Source organism: Myotis myotis, unplaced genomic scaffold (assembly GCF_014108235.1).
Source record: "Myotis myotis isolate mMyoMyo1 unplaced genomic scaffold, mMyoMyo1.p scaffold_m19_p_5, whole genome shotgun sequence".
Taxonomy (NCBI): Eukaryota; Metazoa; Chordata; class Mammalia; order Chiroptera; family Vespertilionidae; genus Myotis; species Myotis myotis.
The window spans coordinates 5,902,293-5,923,707 of NW_023416357.1; the positions used below are offsets into that span (position 1 = coordinate 5,902,293).

Sequence of the window (21,415 nt, forward strand, 5' to 3'; positions counted from 1 at the left end):
AAGCTTTGGAGATGAGTCAGTCTTAAAATCTATGTCCACAATCTATTTTCCTTCTTAAGAAAAGTGCACTAAAAGTGCCAGATATATTCTCAAGGCAATGAGAAATTTCTCGTTCCTAAAAATGATGGGGGGGGTGTGGAAGGGGGACATTTAGCATCCTTTAAAGTTGAGGCACCTATCTGCACAGCAACTTATCTTTTGAAGTCACAAAACCTCGTGTGTACTTTTTACTCTGTAGTTTAGCAAATATCCTGGACTCCTTGTGTCACCATTTTAATCTCTGCGAGGCAGGCACTTTGAGCTAAATTAGGTTTGTTATAATAGAGTGTAACCTGCTTAAATAGAGGCATGTCTCAGCTTGTGTTTTGAGTAACTTTAGGCAAGTTTGGAGAACTGTAGCAAGCATCCCTCCCACCCCACCCCCACCCCCACGAGGCTGCGTCCAGGATCTTCCCAAGAAATGCCAGTTATGTCCCCAATTCTAAAGAGAGGGATTCTTTCCTAACACGGTACAAGCAGGCCAAAGAGCACGCTCTCGCGTTTCTCCAAGGACAGGGAGCCTGCGAGAATAAAGCCAGATCTTTCAATGCAGCCTCGGAAAGGCTCCCTGGAAACGCTCGGACCAGACCTCCAGCCCGCGGCGCGCGGCGCGCTGCCTCCTCCCGGCCTTCCTGCCCCCGTTGGCATTTCCAAGGAAAGCGGACCGGCCGCGCCAGAAAGGGGTCTCGGGAGCAAAACAAAGCCGGCCCGCCGGCTGCCGGGGCGCCCAGAGCCATCGGTATTCCAGAACCCCGGGCTTCCCGCCCCGGCCGGGTGTCCCCCGCCCCGCCCCGCCCCGCGCCGGCTCCGCCCCTTTCCTTAAGTTGCAGGCGCGGCGCTCGGTCCCGGAGCACATGCCCGCCGGCTCCCCGCGCGCCCCTCCGCTCCGACCTGCTGGGCTCCCCGGGCACAGCCGGGCTCCCCCCCACCCGGCAGAGTCGGGAAAGGTAAGTCGGGCGCCGGGATTCCTCCTGCGGGCGGGATGCCTCCGTTCCCCGGCGGAGGGGTGGCGAGGGAAACGCTAGCCATTTGGGGCGATCAAGTCCACGCTGGTCACTGAATGTCACGAGCGCGGGGTGTGTCTCTGTGCCGGGGCTTGCGTGGATTTGGCGTTTAGTCCCTCGCGGGGACGAGGGGCAGGTTGTGGCTGGGGATCTGGGAAGGGATCAGGCTGGGCGGCTCTGCTGAGCAGTGACTGGCTGGTGGAGGCAATCAGATCAGGAGGAAAAAAATCTGGTCTTGGCGTCTCCTCTTCATCACTCCTCCCTACACGGTTCGTCTGCTGGGAGGTGTTTAGACAACGTGTAGGTCTTACTATCGCTGACGCCACCCTGTAGTTGTATTTAAAAGTCAACACTGTGAAGCAAGTCTTTTTTTTTTTTTTTTTTTTTTTTTCCACACTGGGATTTGCCAGAAGCGCCCGAGGGTTTGCCAGTGACCTCCCCCGCGGTCGCACACGCAGGCTGCTGGTGCTGCCAGACACACACGTCCACGGGCACGGTTGGTTGGTTGGTTTTTTGTTTTGTTTTGTTTTGTCTTGGCTTGATACGTGGTAAAGATTAGGGATTAGAAATCTTGTAAAGCAGCAGGAGGTATCCCTTGATTTTTCAAAAACGATTTCCACCTCTGCAAAGATTTACTTCGATTTTAATAACCTGGGAGCCCTTTAGAGAAACTAGAAACCACACGCTGTAACGTTTGGAATGAAAATTGGATTCATCTCCTCTGTTCTAGAAATCCTAACATTTAAAATACTTAGAAGTTGGGAGAGCTTCCTCAGAAGACCTCGGTGTGTTTGCCACAAAGACAAATGCTGCTTTGCACTCCTCTTTGTAAGAAAAGTGGAAGTTAATTATGACTTCAGGTGGTGTATAGAGGTGCCCGGAGGACTCTTCTTATTTTACAGAAAAAAAAAAATTCACTTGCCTTGTGAAATAGGCAAATGTAGTTGCCAAGTCCTGTGGCTACTTGTGTTCTCTTCATGGCCATATGTCCTAGTTGATATTCTGATGATTCTTTTTTTAATGAAGAAAATACTCGCTTCATTGTTTATAGCAGGAAGCTCCAACTGTGAAATATCAATACCTCAGTTCACTTGATTGACCTGGTTATGCCTTCACCACGCTTACAACATAAGCCAGCAAGTAATTATTGAGTGTTTCCTGTGCATTCAATTCAATTGGACATTTATTGAGGGCAGACATTGTGCAAAGCTCTCAGCTAGGTTCTGGGAAATAGGGTGGGGGTAAGAGTGTTCAGTCATCCCAGCTCTGATCAACCCTTTTGTAGCCTCCATGGAGGGGGAAAGACAGATTCCTAAAAGTAGAACACAGGTTTCTGTTCACGTATTCTGAATGCACGCACATTTCCCACACGTGGCCCGGCAGATATGCCCAGTCGAGGCGTTCATTGTACCTCCATGGTGATTCCTACTGAGAGCATGCAGTTTGCCCCCAGTTCCTCCTGGTGTGGAGCTCACCGACTTCTCCCCGCTGGAGATGTAACTCCTGTCTCTTCGCTCTAGGTGTGTTCTCAAACACCGAAGGGGCCTGGCTCTCTGGGGGTGATTCCGAGACATTGAGGGGCAGAGAAGAGACCCTCCTAGAGAAGTAAAGGATGACCAAAAGCAACGGAGAAGAGCCCAGGGCGGGCGGCAGGATGCAGAGGTTCCAGCAAGGCGTCCGGAAGCGCACGCTCTTGGCCAAGAAGAAAGTGCAGAACATCACCAAGGAGGATGTTAAAAATTACCTGTTTCGGAATGCTTTTGTGCTGCTCACCGTCACCGCAGTCATTGTGGGTAAGTCATTTGATAACAACCGAGAAGACTCGCTCTTGTTTCTCAGGGGCCTCCGGCTGCCTGGGAATATTATCAGATGGACTGATTGTAGGTATTCAGAATGATCGCCCAGGCTTTCTTCTGGCTTTGAAGATCCCCCCCCCCCCCACCCCCGCAGTTCCCCAGTAAATGACAGTCCCTTGGCATGTTTGGAGCAATAAACGCATGGGAATCTGAGAGAAGCAGCATTAGGCATTCTGCAAATCGATTGATTGTGTGGAAAGGGAAGTAAATCAAATGTTTTCCCAACTCATAGAAGGACAAACGAGTAATCATTTAATCATCAGGCCTGAGCATTTGATTAACAAACAAAAGAAAGGCAAGCCTGTTAGATTTGGCGAAAATGTAATCATTATACAATGTCACTTTCACTTAAAACTAATTTATACAATTAGTACACCCAAAATGAGATACACGTCTCTTAAGAGTAATTATATTCTAACTGGTGCTGATTTGAGTAGCCAACTTTTAGATGTAAAGGCCAAATCTTTAAATGTGTTTGCACTCTCTCATAAAGTGACTGGGAAGGGTAAATGGGGGAAGTGTTAACACAGATCTCTTTCATTCATTGCCCTGAAGCGTGGGCCGCAAATAGCTATACCTTTTTTCTTTTTCTTTTTTAAATTTTTTAAAAATATATATTTTATTGATTTTCTACAGAGAGGAAGGGAGAGGGATAGAGAGTCAGAAACATCGATGAGAGAGAAACATCAATCAGCTGCCTCCAGCACACCCCCCTACTGGGGATGTGCCCGCAACCAAGGTACATGCCCTTCACTGGAATCGAACCTGGGACCCTTGAGTCTGCAGGCTGACGCTCTATCCACGGAGCCAAACCAGTTAGAGCAGCTATACCTTTTTGAAACATTTCAGCCTCTTATAAATTTAGGATGGTTGATAGCAATCTGTAGTAATAAAACATTATTGTCTTGTTTGATGTATTGGCATCTGAAATAGTAGTTTCTTACTTATGGGTAGCATTGATCCTACTTTAAAATATAGCTGAGAAAACTACTTGCCTAGTTGTAGCTTTTGACTGACCCCAAATAGAAATCCTTTGGCTAATAAACACGTTAGTCAGTGCCATGCTGTAAAAAAATTGTTTTTAATGCTTTAACTTAAATTTCTAATAATGTGTCAACATAAAAAGGGCAATTTTTACAATTTCAATCTCTACCTTGGTGTTTGCCAAGATCTCCCATCAAATATAAAGAGATAATGACAATAAAAACTAAGAAAATTTTGTAGCATGTAAATATAATTATAGCTTCCCCCTCCCCTCCCAATATTGGATTCTTAAATTGCAGATAAGTAGAAATACAGCGGAAGAGTAGTTTGTCATAAGACCTTAGACATATTCCATTTCAGCATCGTTGGCTCCTGTGAGTAATAGTTGGTGATTAATGACTTTAGTTCATTGTAGAGATGTTCAAAGACAGTGTCCAGATTGAGGCAGGGAAGTAATGGCTTTCTTCAGTAGGCTCCCAGCTTCGAATGTGTTCCTGGAAGAAGTATTCCAGCACTGTGTCACTGCCTTGGAAGTTGATGTAAAATGCTGTATGCTCACCTCGTTTTTTGCTTTGAGTTACGGTTGTTGTCAAGACAAGCAATAGCTGCGGACTAATAGAGACCAGCTATATATAGTACCGTTGCACCTACTTTCTAGGCGCTTTGTATATATTAGCTTACTTATTCCTTAAACAAGCCTCTGAAGTGAGTGGGTAGGGATGAGGACTGTGATCCTTATTTTATAGATGAGGAGACTGAACAAGGAGACATCAAGTCACTTGACCCAAAACATGCAGCTAGTAAATGCTAGAGCTGGAAGTCAGACTCAGGCTGTCTCCTACAGAGGCCGTTCTCCTCGCCACTCTGCCAGCCCACCTTCTCCTCTGTGGACTTTCTGACATCTTGTTAGGGATGCCAGGCGGGGAAATGTAGCTGACGTGGTGGGGGCCAAGCAAGCAGTGCCAATGCATTCATATAGCACTGTCAGTTAGATTCGGCAGAAAACTTCTAAACCTCCTACAAATCATTAAACCACATCCCTCTCAGTCATTTAACAAACGCCCATTTATTTTGCAATCCTATATGTATAATAATAGAGCTCAGTGATGCAGGAGTATGTTTGGGAAAGATGCAGAAACGCTTATTCCAAATGGTATGCGCTAAACACCAGAAGAGTTCAGTTTCTAGGACAGAAGTGTTTCAGTTAAAGAACGTAAAGTAATAAAACCTGAGCATAGAAAGCAGACTGATGGAGAAGTAAGTTCACGATTACAAACAAATAACGTATCTAATAGGAAGAAGATAATGCCAGAATTAGGGAATCCATTTTCTCTGTGAGCCCTGGGATCGTTTCCGAGCCCAAGGAGGACTCTCCTCAGATGGGTGAGAACTGCAGTGAGTTGGCTGAGCCGGCGGAGATAGCTTGGCAGGGTGCCCTGGTGGTTGGCTTTTCGAATGGAAACTGAGGAGGCAGACGTAACAAGAAGAAGGCACTAACAAAGAAGCACATAAAAGAGCTCATTGACAGTCAGAGCAACCACTGAGTCTACACCAAAGACTTGGAATCACAAATAGACAACTTGGTAGCAAGCAGAGTTCGGAGAGAAGGAAGAGCCCTTCCGTTATCTCTGGGTGCATCTCCCGTGGACGGCCCCGTGCAAACAAAGGCTCCGTTTAGCTTGTCACTGGGCACCACGTCTACATCAGCCCTAAAAGAAATAATAGGGAAAGAACACGTCTAAACATCAACCCTTAAAGTCATATTGAAACAACAAAAATAAATTTTAAAATAAAAAATAAGTAAGCATCAGCTCTCTAATTTATTTGCTGTTGTATAGAAACAAACTGGGAAGAGACTAGCGAGGAAGAAGAAAATAGCTGCTTTCCCCAAAGATGAGATGAGAAGAACTATAGCCGTTACTTAGTTTTCAAATTCTTATGTTTTAATCACTTAAACATAAAGAAGACAGAAAACCTGTATATTAAGGTAGTTTTTTGTTTGTTCAGTCTGTTTTGTTTTGTCTTTTAGAAATAAAATGAATGTACCTTTAGTATGTAGAAATGGAAACTAGAAAATATTATGGAGGAGTAGAGACATGCGGCTTTTTTATTCAGAATAAAGCAGAGAGTTGAGAATATTTCCCACCAATTCCTCTGCAAGCACAGGCATAGGCCCACTGGTGTGATGTCATTTCTAAGCAATGACATTTCTGATGTCATTTCTAAGTGATGTCCAAGTCTGAGTGTGCCATGCCATGGGGCACAGCCCATGTAAAAGGAGCAGGCTAGCAACCCGAGAGAAGGCAACGCCAAGTGCTCAGTCCCTTTCAGAGTTCATTGCTAAAGTGTTAGGTAGGTGCCTGCCAGTGCCATTGCAGACCTCTGTCTGGCAAAAACCACGCTGGGAACAGTGATTCCTGTCTTCCTCCCACCAGGAAGCACTTTTCTTGCTTCAAATTGTAGTAAGTTAGAGTAACCTCAGACATCTCGCTGAAAGACATGGAAAGTCCTGTGTCGTGTTCATGTCACAGAGTGCCTACTCTTTCCATGTCCACGGAACGAACGGCACAATAAAAATGAAATCTCGGGCCAAAGAAATGGATCATAAGCTCAGCTCAGAGGGGCCGGGAATCTGTAAATAGAATTGCATAGAATTGGATGGTGGTTTTACAACTAGCACCTTCCTTTGCTCTTGGCGCGCACATGTGTGCGCACGCACGTGCATACACACACACACACACACACAGAGTTTATGTTTGGGTTGTCCTTTTGTGGGTTTGAGAGAAATTGGTGTCTTTTTAGAAAAGAAAACGTACTGCTTACATGTGCATAAAGCATCTTTGGCAAGAAATTTAAATTGCACTAAAATTCAATGCAATTCCCTAATATCGCTGAAGAATCCCATATAATAAAAGGCTAATGTGCAAATCAACTGAGCAGCAGAATGACCGGTCGCTATGACACACACACCACCAGGGGGCAGACGCTCAATGCAGGAGCTGTCCCCTGGTGGTCAGTGCGCTCCCACAGAGGGAGCGCCGCTCAGCCAGAGGCCAGGCTCATGGCTGGCAAGTGCAGCGATGGTGGTCGGAGCCTCTCCCGCCTCCACAGCAGCACAAGACATCCCATGGGGGATGTCTGCCTGCCCGCAGGAAGTGGGCCTAAGCTGGCGGGCGGACATCCCCCAAGCGGTCCTGGATTGGGAGAGGGCACAGGCTGGGCTGAGGGGCCCCCCCCCCCCCCCCGTGCACAAATGTCATGCACCGGGCCTCTAGTATATGTATAATAAACTAGTCACCATGGATGCCTCTTGAGATAGAAGCTGGGTGTCTGGGGAATGGGATGGAAGAAATAGTACTTTCCTCTAAGTAACTTTTTGAAAGTTTGACTATGTTAACCACATTCATATATTATCTCCTAGTACTATTATCTGCTAAATAATAAGTTTCTTTTTTATAAGAAGACTCTATGCTAGTCAGCAATTTAACAAATATTAAGTGCCGCATAGCTGGCCCTGTGCTGCTATGCAATGGGGAGTCTGCCGTCAGGTAGTTTAGCAGGAGCGATGGATGAAATGAGATGACAAAGGAATAGACAAGGTTCATAGGTAATATTAGGGAAGTTTGTCATTAACTCTAAATGTTTTCAATGAGATCATAGTTTGCATGCCGTTCTAGAGCACTCTAGAGGCTCCACTTTCTTATTAACAACCCAGATGTGCCATGCGGAAGAGAATAAGAATGTTGCTTTCGACCTGGATTCATGGGCCGGCAGTGCTATTTAGTAGGTGTGTGATCCTGAAGGAGGAGTTTTACTGCTCCGACCTCGGTTTCCTCACCTGCCATTGCTCGGATAATATGCACTGCACGCTGCCACTGTGTGCCAGCCACTGCTGTGAGTGTTGTTAGTATGTTAGCTTTATTTCGTCCTCACAGCATACCAGGGAGGGAGGTATTCGTAATCTCCGTTTACAGATGAGAAAACTGAAGCTCAGATTCTTATCCCACAGTTGAAGCATATTGACTGGGATTCCAATCCACCATTCTGGCTCCACGTTCACACTCAGTCACCACGGTGTCCTGGGCGCTGGTGGCTGTCCTCAGGGAATGTCCACGATTGTTTTATTGCAGCAATTAGCTAAGGGTGTGCATGGACATAAGAGCAGGAGGGAGAGGAGAGGATGAATGGAGCCCTCTGGACGAGGGTCGTCCTGAGTCCTGGTGATTGGTTGTCAGGGAGTGTTGACAGGAAAGGTGGACCGTAAGCCGATGGTCCAACTCCTGGCTGGGGTGACTGAGGTGTGATGGTGCCGTCAGTAGAGATAGAATAGAGGAAGACATGGGAGGGGGTGATGATACGATCAGGTAGGGGCGTGTTGACTTTGAGATGTGGGATGCCACAGCAGTGGAGACACAGTGCAAGAGGCTCCCCATAAAGATTTGGAAGGTATTCTTACCATCTCTCTCCAGCCGGAGCAAGGACTGGAGCTGTCTTTGAATGTTAAATAAATAAGGATCCATGAATCGGGTTCTCCTACTGCAAACACTACCGTAAGTGAGTCTATTCACAGAACAGTGTGAACTCCATGCCCTTCTTTATGACTAAAAGCAATCATCTCCCCGCAGTGCCACTGTGGAATTGTGTCTCTCCGACACATGAACTATCTAGGGAGGCAGGCAGTTCAGCCACACGGGCCCAGGGATTGGCTAGCCATCAGCGACTGCACCGAAGCGACTGGTGGTGGGACCAACAGGCCAACTCCTTGAGTCAGTGGTGTGAGCACAGCCTGGTACCCACGCCGACATCCCCTCTCCTAACGGGGAAAAGGCATCACCACACAGTTCGAACAACAGGAATCCAGTGAACGGATTCCGGGTTCGGATTTCTGGTTTCTTCAACACTCTCTGGGAATGGGAAGGGAGAGAGGGAGATTGAGGGGCTGGGAGGGAAGGGTTAGGCCCTCAGAGCCGAGAAGCGGGGATTGCAATGCCCTGTTCTGCAGAAGTGACACAGGAATAGGGTGTAAGGCCTAGAGCCTGATGTTCCTCTGCTGCTTCTGCAGGGGCAGAACCCCGAAAAGCTGTCGGGGGAGCAGTCCCTGCCATGTGCTCATGGCACATGTGGATCCCAGCCTCTCTCCCACCTTCTCATAAAGCGTTGGCGGGGGGCGGGGGGGGGGGGTGATGGTAGGGGGGTGCCTCCTATGGGGGGTGCAGTCTGTGCAGCCTGGCGGAGAGGATCAGAGCTACGGGCTCCGGACACTTAGGTTCATGTCCCACTTCTGGAACCGCGCCTGTTGCTTCGTGGGAAACAGAGTAATTCTAACACCTCTGCCAAGATGTGTATCTCAGCGCCGCCACTTACAGCCACGGGACCTTACACACTGTCTTCAGCGCCGGGCAGGCAAAGTGTCCATAGAAACTGGAGAGCCCTGGTCCTGGGCTTCCGTCTTTGCTCTGGCGTCGAGTGAGAACACTGATTTGATGAGGCTGGTCTGCAGGGAACGGAGACCCAGGGACGGGGTGGCGGGGGGCGGGGGGGTTGAAGTGGGAGCAGGAAGGGGACAGGAAGGTCTCCTGGTTTAGGTCTAGAAGTGGCTTCTGTTTCCTTGGCTAAGAAGAGAGCCAAGAGGGTTGTAGGAAGAGACTTAATAGTTGTAAAGGGCTCTGAGAGGCAGAGATGAAAGGCTCTTAGTAAGTGATACCGTCATTTTCAATCCCTCACCTACCCGCCTCCTGAGCCAAGGCAGAAAGTGATTGCAGGCCTCACCTCCGACAGCTCAGGGGAGGGGGCGACAGCTCAGGGGAGGGGGGGTGCTGGACAGCAGGCGCCTCTCAGGACAACGGGGAGTTGCTGAGAAAATGTTTCCTGCTCCACAGCGCATGTTCTTGCCACCTGGGCCAGGGGAGAGGGCACCTCCCTGGCCTCCTTTCCTCCAGTTTTGGTGTCTCCTGCTCATTCACTGCCCCGCCCCCTCCCGCAGGGCGGGAGAAGGGATGCGGGAACTTTAGGAGAAACGTTGCTGGTTTCTGGCAGGGTTGGTAAAGGTTATGTTGAAGGCGTGGCGTCCGAGAGTCCCTCTGGATTTTATTTTGCTGTTTTCTTCCTGTTCATACAGATAATGAGCAAACTGAGCGGGCGATTTCAAATGTGTTTCTCCTTCGAGCAGGTAGTCAAATAGGCAGGTGTGCCCAGAGCAGCTGCCTGCAGCACTAACAGCCCCCTGCGGCGGCGTGGCCGGCACAGCCCTGTCCCACCGCGCACAGCCCCGTGCGCCCGGGCCAGCCCTCCCCCTGCTGATCGGTACCTGTGCCTGCGCGTGTCCGGATGCGGCTGAGAAAGCACCGAGAGCCTTCAGTCCTGGTGACAGACCCGGCTCTGCCACCAACTAACTCACCTTACGATTTAAGGCAAATCTCTGGGCCTCTTTATCTTTTCAACAGCGAAGGCATTTACACCAATGTCGGCTTCCAACTGCAGAACTCTGTCGTCAAAAGTCCGATTTGCCGTCCTCTTCAGCAGAACGTGTGGGATGGATCGACAAGTGTTTTCTAGTCCAGGACACTGTGCAGTTGGAAGGACCTTCTTCCGACACTGACCACCCCCAATCCGTCCTGTCCAATCTAACCAGCAGCCTCTTTGTCTGGCCTTGACTTCCGAGGACCTCTGGGTGTGATGCCAAGGCCAGAGGACACAAGTGAGGCACACCTCCGCGCGGCCACGGCTGCCTCCCGCCCTCGGCCCGGCCCCCATAAATCAGAGGGAAGCCGTGGCCCCTGTTTGCGCTCCAGAGTAAACAGGCCGGGGAAGAGCCTAGCTGTTTGGAAGCGGCGACTGGAATGTAAGCACCGTCTCCAAACCGTACATTCCAGGTGCCGGGCACTCGGTATTTATGCAACACGGACATGCTGTCATTCATCAAGCATTTGGCCTGGCAGCTCGGTGAGCAGTATCATTGCCGTGAGATGAGGAAACACACCAAGAACTCCAGGACACAAAGTTCCATCATTGCGCTCACCCAGGAAAGAAATTATGAGTTTATGTCAAGCGCTGGTGCTGTCAAAATTGCCCAGAGTTTATTCCCTAGGGCAGGGGTCGGCAAACTCATTAGTCAACAGAGCCAAATATCAACGGTACAACGATTGAAATTTCTTTTGAGAGCCAAATTCTTTAAACTTAAACTATATAGGTAGGTACATTGTTATTAACTTAATTAGGGGACTCCTAAGCGGGCCTTGGCTAAAAACGTCCTCAATCTGATTGAGGTACGTTCGCTGAGGTCGACCCCTTCCAACTCTCCCATCCACACTCGTCTTGTATACTTGTGTCGCCTATCTCCTTTCGCTCATCCTCTCTATATGTCCAAACCATCTCAACATACCTTTCTCAATCCTCGACACTGCATCTTCTTTCACTCCACAGCGTTCCCTAAAATTAACTTAATAAACTTTACTCAAAGTTTTAAGTCAACTTCGCACTGTACGTGCGCGCCTGCACGTGGTATTTTGTGGAAGAGCCACACTCAGGGGGCCAAAGAGCCGCATGTGGCTCGAGAGCCGCGGTTTGCCGACCACTGCCCTAGGGAGACCAAGACTCTTCCCCACCACGATGTCCCATCAAGAGGTGCACTCCAGTGGCTTTGAAACCAAACGGAGAAGAAGAACAAAGCGCCAGAACTAGATAAAGGAAGGTGCACCCTGGATGGATTAAGATAAGGTGGGGACGGGCACTCCTTTTTCTCACTGGGCATCATATCAAAGATTCGTAGGTAAATTGAGGAGCTGCGAGCTGAAAGGCACACTTGAGTTTTGAATTTCAAGGCTGAGTTTCTGTCTCCAGAGAGGGCAACTCCATTCTTCCTGTCCCCGAAGAGACTTCTCCGGTTCTCCAGCAATGATGCCAGGCCGCAGCCTGCTGCCTCCCAGGGGAAGGCAGTGGGCTGTTAGTGAGCGACTTTGTGTTCGGAATCTTGTAAGATGAAGCTCATTTATCCCTAATGAGAGTAGCAATGGACAGTTGCTGCCCTTCTCACCCCAAAAAGATGGCCCCTGCTTTTAGCATCACTCGAAATTCCATCTTTAAAGTGAGGAAGGCAAAACCCCAGGGATATATATATGCTTGCTGGTGTCTTTAGCTTGTTGCTGAAAGTGAAGGTGAAGGCATCAAGAAGGAAATGACGAGTCCTTTAAGATTCTGCTTCTGGCCCAAGCTGTCTGTATCGATTTATTTATTTTTGTGCTCTGAGATTTGCTTTTTTAAGGCAAATGAAGTAGTCGTGTAAACAAAGCTGAGAGTCAATAAACTTCCCAGGGCTTTGTAAGTTCCGGCGTTGCGGTGCTTTGCACAACATGATGGATGATGAGCCAGCGTGTCACCTCTGCCGCGTGGCTTGCCATGTGAGTTTCAGCCCTGGTACCCTTGCAACTCCAACGGCTAACCGCCCATGAGCCTATCTATAACGATTGAGTTCAAAGTTTTTTTTACAGTCACTTCCTGGTCTCCAGAAAAAGAAGCTGTTTGGTCAGAAAGTGATCCACACACCACAGATCTGAGCACCGGCGGCTTTCCTCGGCGTGGCCCCAATTAAGTAAACTCCCTGTGGAAGCAAATTCAAGCAGCGTCGAGGAGCAGCCAACCCAGACCCAAAGCGACGCTTTAGGACGATCAGAGCATCTAAGAGAAAAAATGTAGAAGACACTTCAGATTTTTAAAAAAATTGTGGGCCATTTCTTTTTGCTTATTTCTTTCGTTATGTTACCTGTGAAATGCATAAATGTATACTGCCCCAAATCAAAAGGTACAAAACAGTATAGAATGAAAGAGTGGGAGTATTCCACCACCCATGTCCCCAGGTGTTCAGTGTACCCTCTTATCAGTTTCTGTGCCTTTAGCATTCTTTTATGAGCATAAAAATGCACACTTTTTTTTTTGCCTTTTGTATACAAATGGTAGCGTGGTGTACACAGCCCACTTCACACCTGCTTTTTTCACTTTGCACTGTTTCTTGGCTCTTATTCCTTGTTAACACAGAAAACACCTCCTGTTCTGCCCTGGGGCTGCATTGTAGGGGTGCACCATGTTGTTTAAACAGTTCCCAGTGGATGGACTCTTAGGTTGGTTCCAGATTCTAGACACGATCTTTTTAATGGTGTAGTGAATAATTTTGTATCATAGTAATCTCACCCAGGTGACTATGAGCCACATCCCTAGAAATGAAATTGCTGAGACTGAGGGCATACACATTGGGGGTTTTGATAAATATTACTAATTTATACCCCATAGAGGTTGCAATTTACTCCCCCAGATGGTGGGATTTAGAAAGCAGTTTGGCCCACGGTTGCTGCTGCAGGGGTAAGGATGAGTGTGCTTTGCCGTGTGCGGGCTGGCAAGCCCATGGCACACTAGCCAAAAGTACAGGGCAACTTGGAAACTTTACATATCTCCCATTTCCAGTTTCTACCCCTTGGAACAATATTTTTGACCGGAAAGGAAGATAATGGGTTCCAAGGATTTTCTTTCTGCCACTGAGCCACGCTGGCCAGGCTAGAAGATATTTTTAAATGACAATGGCTTGGGCCTTTAAAGACAAGCAGGGTTATTAGTAAATTAAATTTCCATTCTGCATAGCCTATGTAGGGCCATGTTAGGAAGACAGCACCAGGCCTTTCCGACTCCAGGGACCCTCGAGTGCACTTGTCTCTCAGGTCGCCCGTGTGGACTTGAGCCTGCACCTGCGCCCCCTTGGCCATCAGTCTTGGGGCCGGTTCCTCAGGGGACCACGGATGGGACAGGCTGTCATAGGTATTTCCCACCACCAGCCACAGGAAACACCCGAGGACAAAAGAATGAGTCACGCCAGGGCCAAATCTCTGAAGGGTGTGGGAACTGCATGTTGGTGGGGGCTTGGTTGAAATGTTACCTCAAACGGTGGCTTCTCAGGAAATGCCTGGAAGTTTGGGCTGAAACAAAAAACCAGGGGCCAGCAGACTCCTTTTGCAGGTAAATTCGTTAAGATGCCCTTGGCCTCTTTGTGAAAAAAATCCAATGGAGCTTCATGTCCACCGGGTTCATCAGGCTGATAGGAGACAGGCTTATGCCGTCTCCAAAGTGGGCTACAGTCTAGCAGAGTTCTGAAACAGACACTTTTATTCGATCCCTCAAATAATGATTTATTGCATACCTGTCATAATTACTGTAATGACAAAATTGACATAGCATTCATTAGAAGAAACAAGATGAACTCATATAATGCAGCTAAGCTTTATAATGCTTTTTTGGTATACATGGTTCTTTGGTTCCTTTAAACTCAGAATATTTAGCTGAGAATATAAATTTCAAGAAGATCTTAGATACTGCCTATTCCTATCGATCCTTCCCATTTTTCAGATAAAAAAACAAAAGAGGCTCCAGAAGATTATGTGATTTGAATATATTGGGCTGTGGAAACAGGCAGATCAAGGTTTGAGCCCTCATTCTGCCAGCATCACTCAGTAGCCACGTATCCTTGGACAAATGGCTTATTCTTCCTAGGCCCCAGTCTCCTCATCTGCAAGATGATGATATTAAATCCTGTAGGTTAGATATGAAGGTTAAATCACTTAAGTAAAGTATTTACTGGCATAATTTACTGGCAGTATCAGGTCCAGAAACCTCCTCTGTGACTCTCAGTCCATGATCTTTCACACCTGCTGGCCTTCATTTTCAAAAACAAACAAACAAACAAACAAACAAAAACTGCCTGTGAGAGATTGAGGGACCAGGACCTATCACTCCTCGTTTGTGAATCTAGAAATATAAGCATGAGTCGTCATAGTTCAGTCAAGAACCAGTGTCACAGATCATGAGAGAGGAATGACAGTTTGGAAGAGGGTTGTTCCTGCGAGTAGGCTGCTATGCTCACGAGGGCAGTGGGGAATAAGACTTACTGTGTAACACAATGATTCCTCCATCCGGGACACTGTTCAGCACCAGCTGGGGGCCAGGCGCTCATGAATACTGGTCATCTGAACAGCAACAGTCATCCTGAGTGTTCATTCATTCAACAAAAAATTGAGCACCTACCGTGCCAGGAACTGTTGTGAGGGCTTAATATACAGTGAACAAAACTGAAAAATAATAAACAAAGAAAATCTCTGTTCTCATGGAGTTTATATTTCAGCAGACAGATAATAACAAACAATAAGCATAATAAATTAGAAAATTATATTGTGTTTTGGAAGGTGATAACGACTGAAAGAAATAAAGCGAGATAAGGGAAAAGAAAGTTCAGGGCAGACCTTTTGAAGAAAGATGACATTGGAACTAAATCTTAAATGAGTAAAGCCTGTGACTATCTGGGAAGAGTTCTAGGCTTAGAGAAGAGCTAGTACAAAGGCCATAAAGTGGGATCGTGTGAACAAGGAGGCAGACGTTGAAACAGAGGTGAAGGGAGAAGGAGATGAGATCTGAGCGTAGTGGGGCTAGGGAGGCAGGCCAGGCACAGACATTGCATGGCCTAGGCTTTCACTCCCAGGGGATGGGGAGCCAGTGGAGGGAGCAGAGAGGAGGTCTTAAAGGGTCCCCCTGGGTGTTATGCTGGGAATAGACTGTGGGGATCCAAAGTGGAAGCAGGAAAACCAGTTAGAAGGTACCACAGTAGTCCAGGCTAAAAAGAGGGTGATGTTTAAACCCTTCTTTGTTTATAAATTGGGGAGGAGGGGATCTGAGGCATACAGAAGATCACATGAGAGGTAAAGGCAGGGCTGGAGCTAAAATCCCAACATCACTCATTCACAGAACATCTTGAAAGCATCTTCTCTATGAGTTTGTCTACATCACAGGAGGAGTAGCTTGGTGAATAGGCGTAGAGATTTTGCAGGTTACACAGACCCCTAACCACTCCGTGCAGCTCACCTGTCAGAGTAAGTGGGACCTGTGACCTTGCTTCTAACCAAGAGAATATGGCAAAGGTGATGGGTGTCACTCTGGTGATTTTGCTACATCAGACAGCGTGTCTAATACATTGCATTTTATGATAGTTGTAATCTTGAGACAGAGTAGTGCTAGGTTTGTTTTGTTGTTACAAAAATGGAAAAAAAAAAAATTCCTACCTGAGAAATAGTAGTATTTTGTTATGTGAACCAGTGATCCACTATCCACAAAAATGTTTGATACTTTAATTTCCTTGAGCTGTCTTGCATACTAGTGGACAGCATGGCCCCTTTTCTGGCTAAAGATCAATAGGCCAAGTTTTGCTGAGTCAGAGTTTGGATGCCCGTTGACTGGTGGGCGGTGTAAGGCTGGCAGAGAGAGTGGGCCCATCTCAGGTGGGCGTTTGGTGGTTTTCTTATGGCCAGCCTCGGAACGTGAGGCCTCTCAAGGTCAATGTCATGTTACTTTTAGATTCTCTGCTGGCATCTGAGCAGTCTGGGGGCACCCTCTCGTTTTCTGGAGAATTTTGCATTCTGAATAATTACTCTAGAAGGCACTGGTCTGCCAATCTGTTCATGACCCAGTTTGGAGATGAGGTAGAAACTTTACTAATATTTCACTATTTCAAACTCCAGCGTTTACCAAAAGATAAACTGGGTGATTTGCTCCAAATTTTACTTCAAACTGCCCTCATTTTTTAACTCTTAAATATTTTCTGGCTTTCTAATATTTTCAGTGTATTTTTTGTTTGTTTGTTTTTGTTTTTCAGATTAAATATGGACCAAATTCTTAAAATAGGTCTTTGGCTTTTAACTTGTGTGTGTGGCTTTCAGACCCACAATGTCCTCTCTCTGGGGCTCCAGTGTGCACATTGTGTCTTATTTAGAAAGCAGAGTGACATTTAATCTCCCAAAGAAGTGTTTGTTGTGTAGACTCCCCAGGGGAAACAGGAGACCCCTGATGGACTCTCTTCTTGAGCTTTCCACAGTAGGAGAGAGAAAGTACTTAAAAAAAAGGCATCTTTTTTCGCAGCATTCAACCAGCAGAGTTTGTTTTGGTCACCTGAAGCGGCCCAGTTATTTCCTAGATTCTAGAAATCTTGTTAAAATGTGCAAACAGGCATGAGAGGAGACTGTTGACGGAGAGTGAGCAGCCTGGACATTGCTTGTGACATCTGTGTGTTGCGTAATGACACCAAGGTGGGAACTTAGCAGAGTTTGCTTCAGCTCTCACCAATCCTGTTGGGAAGGCGTTCTGATTATTACTGTTATTTCTGCAGAGTAGTCAATAATAAGCATCCGTTCTTTTGCACTAAAGGTCGGATGGCCGCAAAGGGCTTTATTGGCTCTGGGAACTTCAATCAATGTGCTGCGCCTAAGTGCCCACTAATGGGGCTCCGCCCTGCAGGGGCCATGAGCTGCTTTCCCCCGGAAGCAGGCCTCCCGCCCTGCCCCTTGAATTGATAAGAAGGTGGAGGGGGGACGCTGAGAAGCCTGAGCATCAGGCTGTGAGAACGTGTTTCAGGGAGAGCTTTTTGTTCCTGGGATAGAATGTGATCAGAAACCTGAAGTGCTCACCCAAAAAAGCAGATTCGCATTCAGAGCATTTTCTCTTGATTGGATGCTGCTAGCCAGCCAACCTCATCACACCGACTTCACCCTAATGCTGCGGTGGGAGCAGAAAGCCGAAGAAAAAGGTTTTTTTTAAAAAATGTGTATTTTTATTGATTTCAGACAGGTAGGGAGAGGGAGAGAGAGATAGAAACATCAATGATGAGAGAGAATCATTGATCGGCTGCCTCTTCCGTGCCCCACACTGGGGAACAAGCCCACAACATGGGCATGTGCCCTAACCAGGAATTAAACCGTGACCTCCTGATTCATAGGTCAATGCTCAACCACTGAGCCACGCCAGCCAGGCAAGGAAAAGGTATCTTGTTTGAGATTGGTATTTTGTTTGAATTGAAAAATGCTAGGTGTTGACTTCATTAAGTAAGATCAACAAAACCTTTTCCCAGCTTAAGCTCTACAATGAGTTAACCTAATTCAAAATAGAACAAAAACCCAATCATTATATCGTGTACTCACTTGGGCCCTTCAAGTTAGTAGCATGACCATAGTGAGTAGGAGTCTGGGGCCTGGAGTGGGATAAGTGGGTGTGAAGACTCCCTGGGCACTCACCTGGCCTTGGGGAAGCCGGCTGACCCCTCTCTACATGGACCACCCCCCCAACCTGTACCCTCTGGGAGGTTCCAGCAGTTTATCTGGCCTCTCAGTGACTCTGGTCCTTCCTCTACTAGTTGTCCTGGCCTCCACTGATCTGTGAGGCAGTGTCCTTGTGAGGACCTGGCGTCTTGCACGTGCTGAGGACTGTTAGCTGTTGTCATTACCCACGGGAACCTGAAGCAGGTAACATCCTTTCCACCTTTGCTGCTGATGCTTTCCAAGAATTTAAATGTGTGCTGTGGAGGGAAAAGGTGGGCTATTTTCATTAATAAATTTCATACAAGTTAAATCATGCCACAGAAGGGGATTTAGTGTAGCCCTTTTAAACAGTGACATGGCACAAATAGCCATATGTTGAGGTCCTCATGTGTAGGACCTGTAATGGGTTTCAAGATGTGCTGGGTGCCCCCAGGACACCTCCAGCAGATCCAAGATTATCACTCCAATGTTCCCACAGTGTAGAGGCTAGAGATGCTGAACACCCAAGAGCTAGACTCAGGCTTCCAGGCTGTGTTTGTGTTGAAGAGGCGTTATAGGTAGTAGAAGGCTTTGTTTAGAATCCCTCACTTCCTAGCTCTGTAACCTTTAGTAAGATGAATTAGTGTATTCATCTTGAAAATAGACATGATAATATCTACTTCATACAGCTGCGATGAGGATCATGCTACCATTAACACACAGTAAGGGCTCAGTAAATCTTCCCCTTCCGCAACATGTTCTCTCCCCTAAGAGTAGACCTGGCTCGCTTGGGAAACCCAGAGATAGTAAACAGATCAAAGCGTGGTAAGGAACAAAACGGATTTAAAGTATTAACAATCTTTATTAGTCTAAACAACTCCTGTTTTCAAAGCATTTCATTTAAAACTAGCCCTTATAAATAAGTGATATCTCCTCTGGTGTCCCTACTATAAACAGGAGCTTTTAGAAAATGCGGTTCTTGCATTGGAGAATGTAAAGAAACTGAGACAGACTAGAGTTGTTGATGTCAGGACTGTACTTCTAAGCAAACCCGCTTGCTGACTGGAAGAAGACAGAAGGAAAAAATCTCACCACCTCTTGAGATGTTGGCTCCTTGACTGTCTTGCTGTTGTCTGTTAGATATTTATTTGGCAGACTGGGGAGTTAAGAGACTTTATCATTCATGCGGTGCCCAGAATCCATTCACTGAGCTGGCTGGCTTTGCCTCCTAACACCTAGACGAAAACCAGTTGCACTGAGTAAATGTGGGGTTTGATGGAGGAAGAGGAGAGAAGGTACTTGAAGCACCCAGGAGAGAAAGGGGCGGGAAGCGTGCCCCTGGTGTGGTTGTAGAGAGGGGAGTAGCATCCGTGTTGGCAAAGATTGGACCTTGGGGGTTGGGATCAAGTGCCCCTAGTGTTTAGAAAGAATAATCTCTTCCTCCACCTACACTGACTTGTCCCTTGCTCCTAGAATCTGTGTCATTTGTAAAGCAGCTATTCTACCCATTTTTTCTAACTTATAACTTAAATAGATTTTCTGGACTAGCATGGGTCCTACTGACCCTTGAAAATATTGTTGTATATGATAGAGACATTTCTAGTAACAGCCAGCTTAGAGATGTCCTTGTAAACCCAAACCTGGTCTTAAATAGTTACTTGGAGGATATAGAAAAATTCTATTAGCTTGATATGTTCAAATTCCAAATGACCAAAACAAGTTTCCTGTGTTTACTGTGTATATATTTTTTGTTATAATTGAATGACAAAAGTTTTAATGCATTTAAATAAAGGCCAGAAAACAGAATTCCAGTGAAATTACATTTGACTTAGAAATAAAGTAAAAAGAATAAATTTTTATTGATTTACTTTCTTATTAGGAGATAAAGTCTTGGTATGAATAAGCAGGAAAGACCCAGGTTTAACCAGAGTCTTGTACTGAAACTCCAAAGTCAATGCCTTACCCCAAACCAAATTCAGGAAGATGAAAAGTTCAATATCTTAAAACAAAGCAAACAAAGAAGCAAAACTGAATTAAAGATGTATTAAAATTAGGAGAGGAAGGGAAGTGAAAGTTTATAACTCTTGAAGAAATCACTTAATAAAAAATGTACACAGGCCGAAACCGGTTTGGCTCAGTGGATAGAGCGTCACCGGGTTCGATTCCAGTCAAGGGCATGTACCTGGGTTGCGGGCACATCCCCGGTGGGAGATGTGCAAGAGGCAGCTGATCGATGTTTCTCTCTCATCGATGTTTCTCTCTCTATCCCTTTCCCTTCCTCTCTCTCTCTCTCAAGTCAATTAAACACACACACACACACACGCACACGCACACGCACACACACGCACACACACACACACGCACACGCACACACACACACACACACACAGAAAAGTCAAAAGGATGTGAGATCTGAGCCCAAACTGCCTGGACTTCACTCCCAGCTCTGCCACTTGAGTGGCTACTTGACTTTGCGATTGAGTAGCTGTTGGAACTGGACGAGTTTTAAGTTCCCTGTGATTAGATTTCTCCATCAGTGAATTAGTGGTTAAGCGGCACCTACCTCCTGGGGGTTTTGTGAGAACTACACTTTCTAACACAGGTAAAGCACAGCCCACAATGCCGGCGTATACTGAGAGCTCAGTAAAGCACGAGCTATGTGCTATTTCAGTGGTGGAACCAATATGGCCAGACTTTTGCTGACACTTTTCTACATTTTCCAAATCAATGTTTCTCTCTCGAATATATTACTGTTACACTAGAAAAAAAGCAATAAATGTTTTCCCGAGGACCCAGAAAACTGAGTGAAACAGATGATTTTTTTTAGTCACATAGATACAGACTCCTAATTGGAGTATCAGAGTATGTCATCAAAGAATAGATGCTTCGTGGCTGCTGAGACCCAAGAGTTGAAATTGAAGTTGCAGCGACACTTGAAATGAACTTTGTGCCCCATATCATAAGAAGTTAGGATGGTGCAGCTTCCTGGAAAGACTGCTTGCATCCTTTGGAAAAGCTTGTGTCTACCCCGTATTCTCTCCCAACCCCCTAACCAGTAGCTTACATGAATAGCTACATCTCTATAAGACACATTTTAGTTATAGCTGGGCAAAAGAAAAAAATTTACAATGATGGAGTAATTAAAATTTTGGGGCAAAGAACGTGAATTAGGGGAAGGGAGAAATAGTAAAATTTATTCAATACCTTTGTTAATTTCCAAATATTTCAAAAGGTAGCATGGGCAATTGGATTTACACATAAAGTTATTATTTTAAACATATGTTTTAAAGTTTCAGGAGCGGAACGAAAATTAAGGAGAAAATTGCCGTCTCCTTCCCTTAATTTCCTCTAAGTTTAAGGGGAAAACGGTTGAGAAAAAAGTCTCCGCTCACTTTGCCGTCTTCTCTTGCCAGGAGCTAACAAGTCTGTACAATACGGT

General features: G+C 46.4%; 1 protein-coding gene across 2 annotated transcripts in view; it reads left to right on the plus strand.

Annotated features, from left to right (window-relative positions):
- The first annotated feature begins 839 nt into the window (after positions 1 to 839).
- The window catches only part of SLC1A3 (solute carrier family 1 member 3), a 72,740-nt gene continuing 52,164 nt past the window's right edge, over positions 840 to 21,415 (plus strand). The window contains exons 1-3 of one of the 2 annotated variants that reach the window (XM_036310104.1): positions 864 to 986; positions 1,454 to 1,539; positions 2,564 to 2,836. In XM_036310104.1, the coding sequence (XP_036165997.1) occupies positions 2,656 to 2,836 (181 nt within the window). In that variant the 5' untranslated portion in view covers positions 864 to 986; positions 1,454 to 1,539; positions 2,564 to 2,655. Of the gene's footprint in view, positions 987 to 1,453; positions 1,540 to 2,563; positions 2,837 to 21,415 lie in introns of both variants that reach the window. The other variant, XM_036310103.1, reaches the window with a different exon arrangement.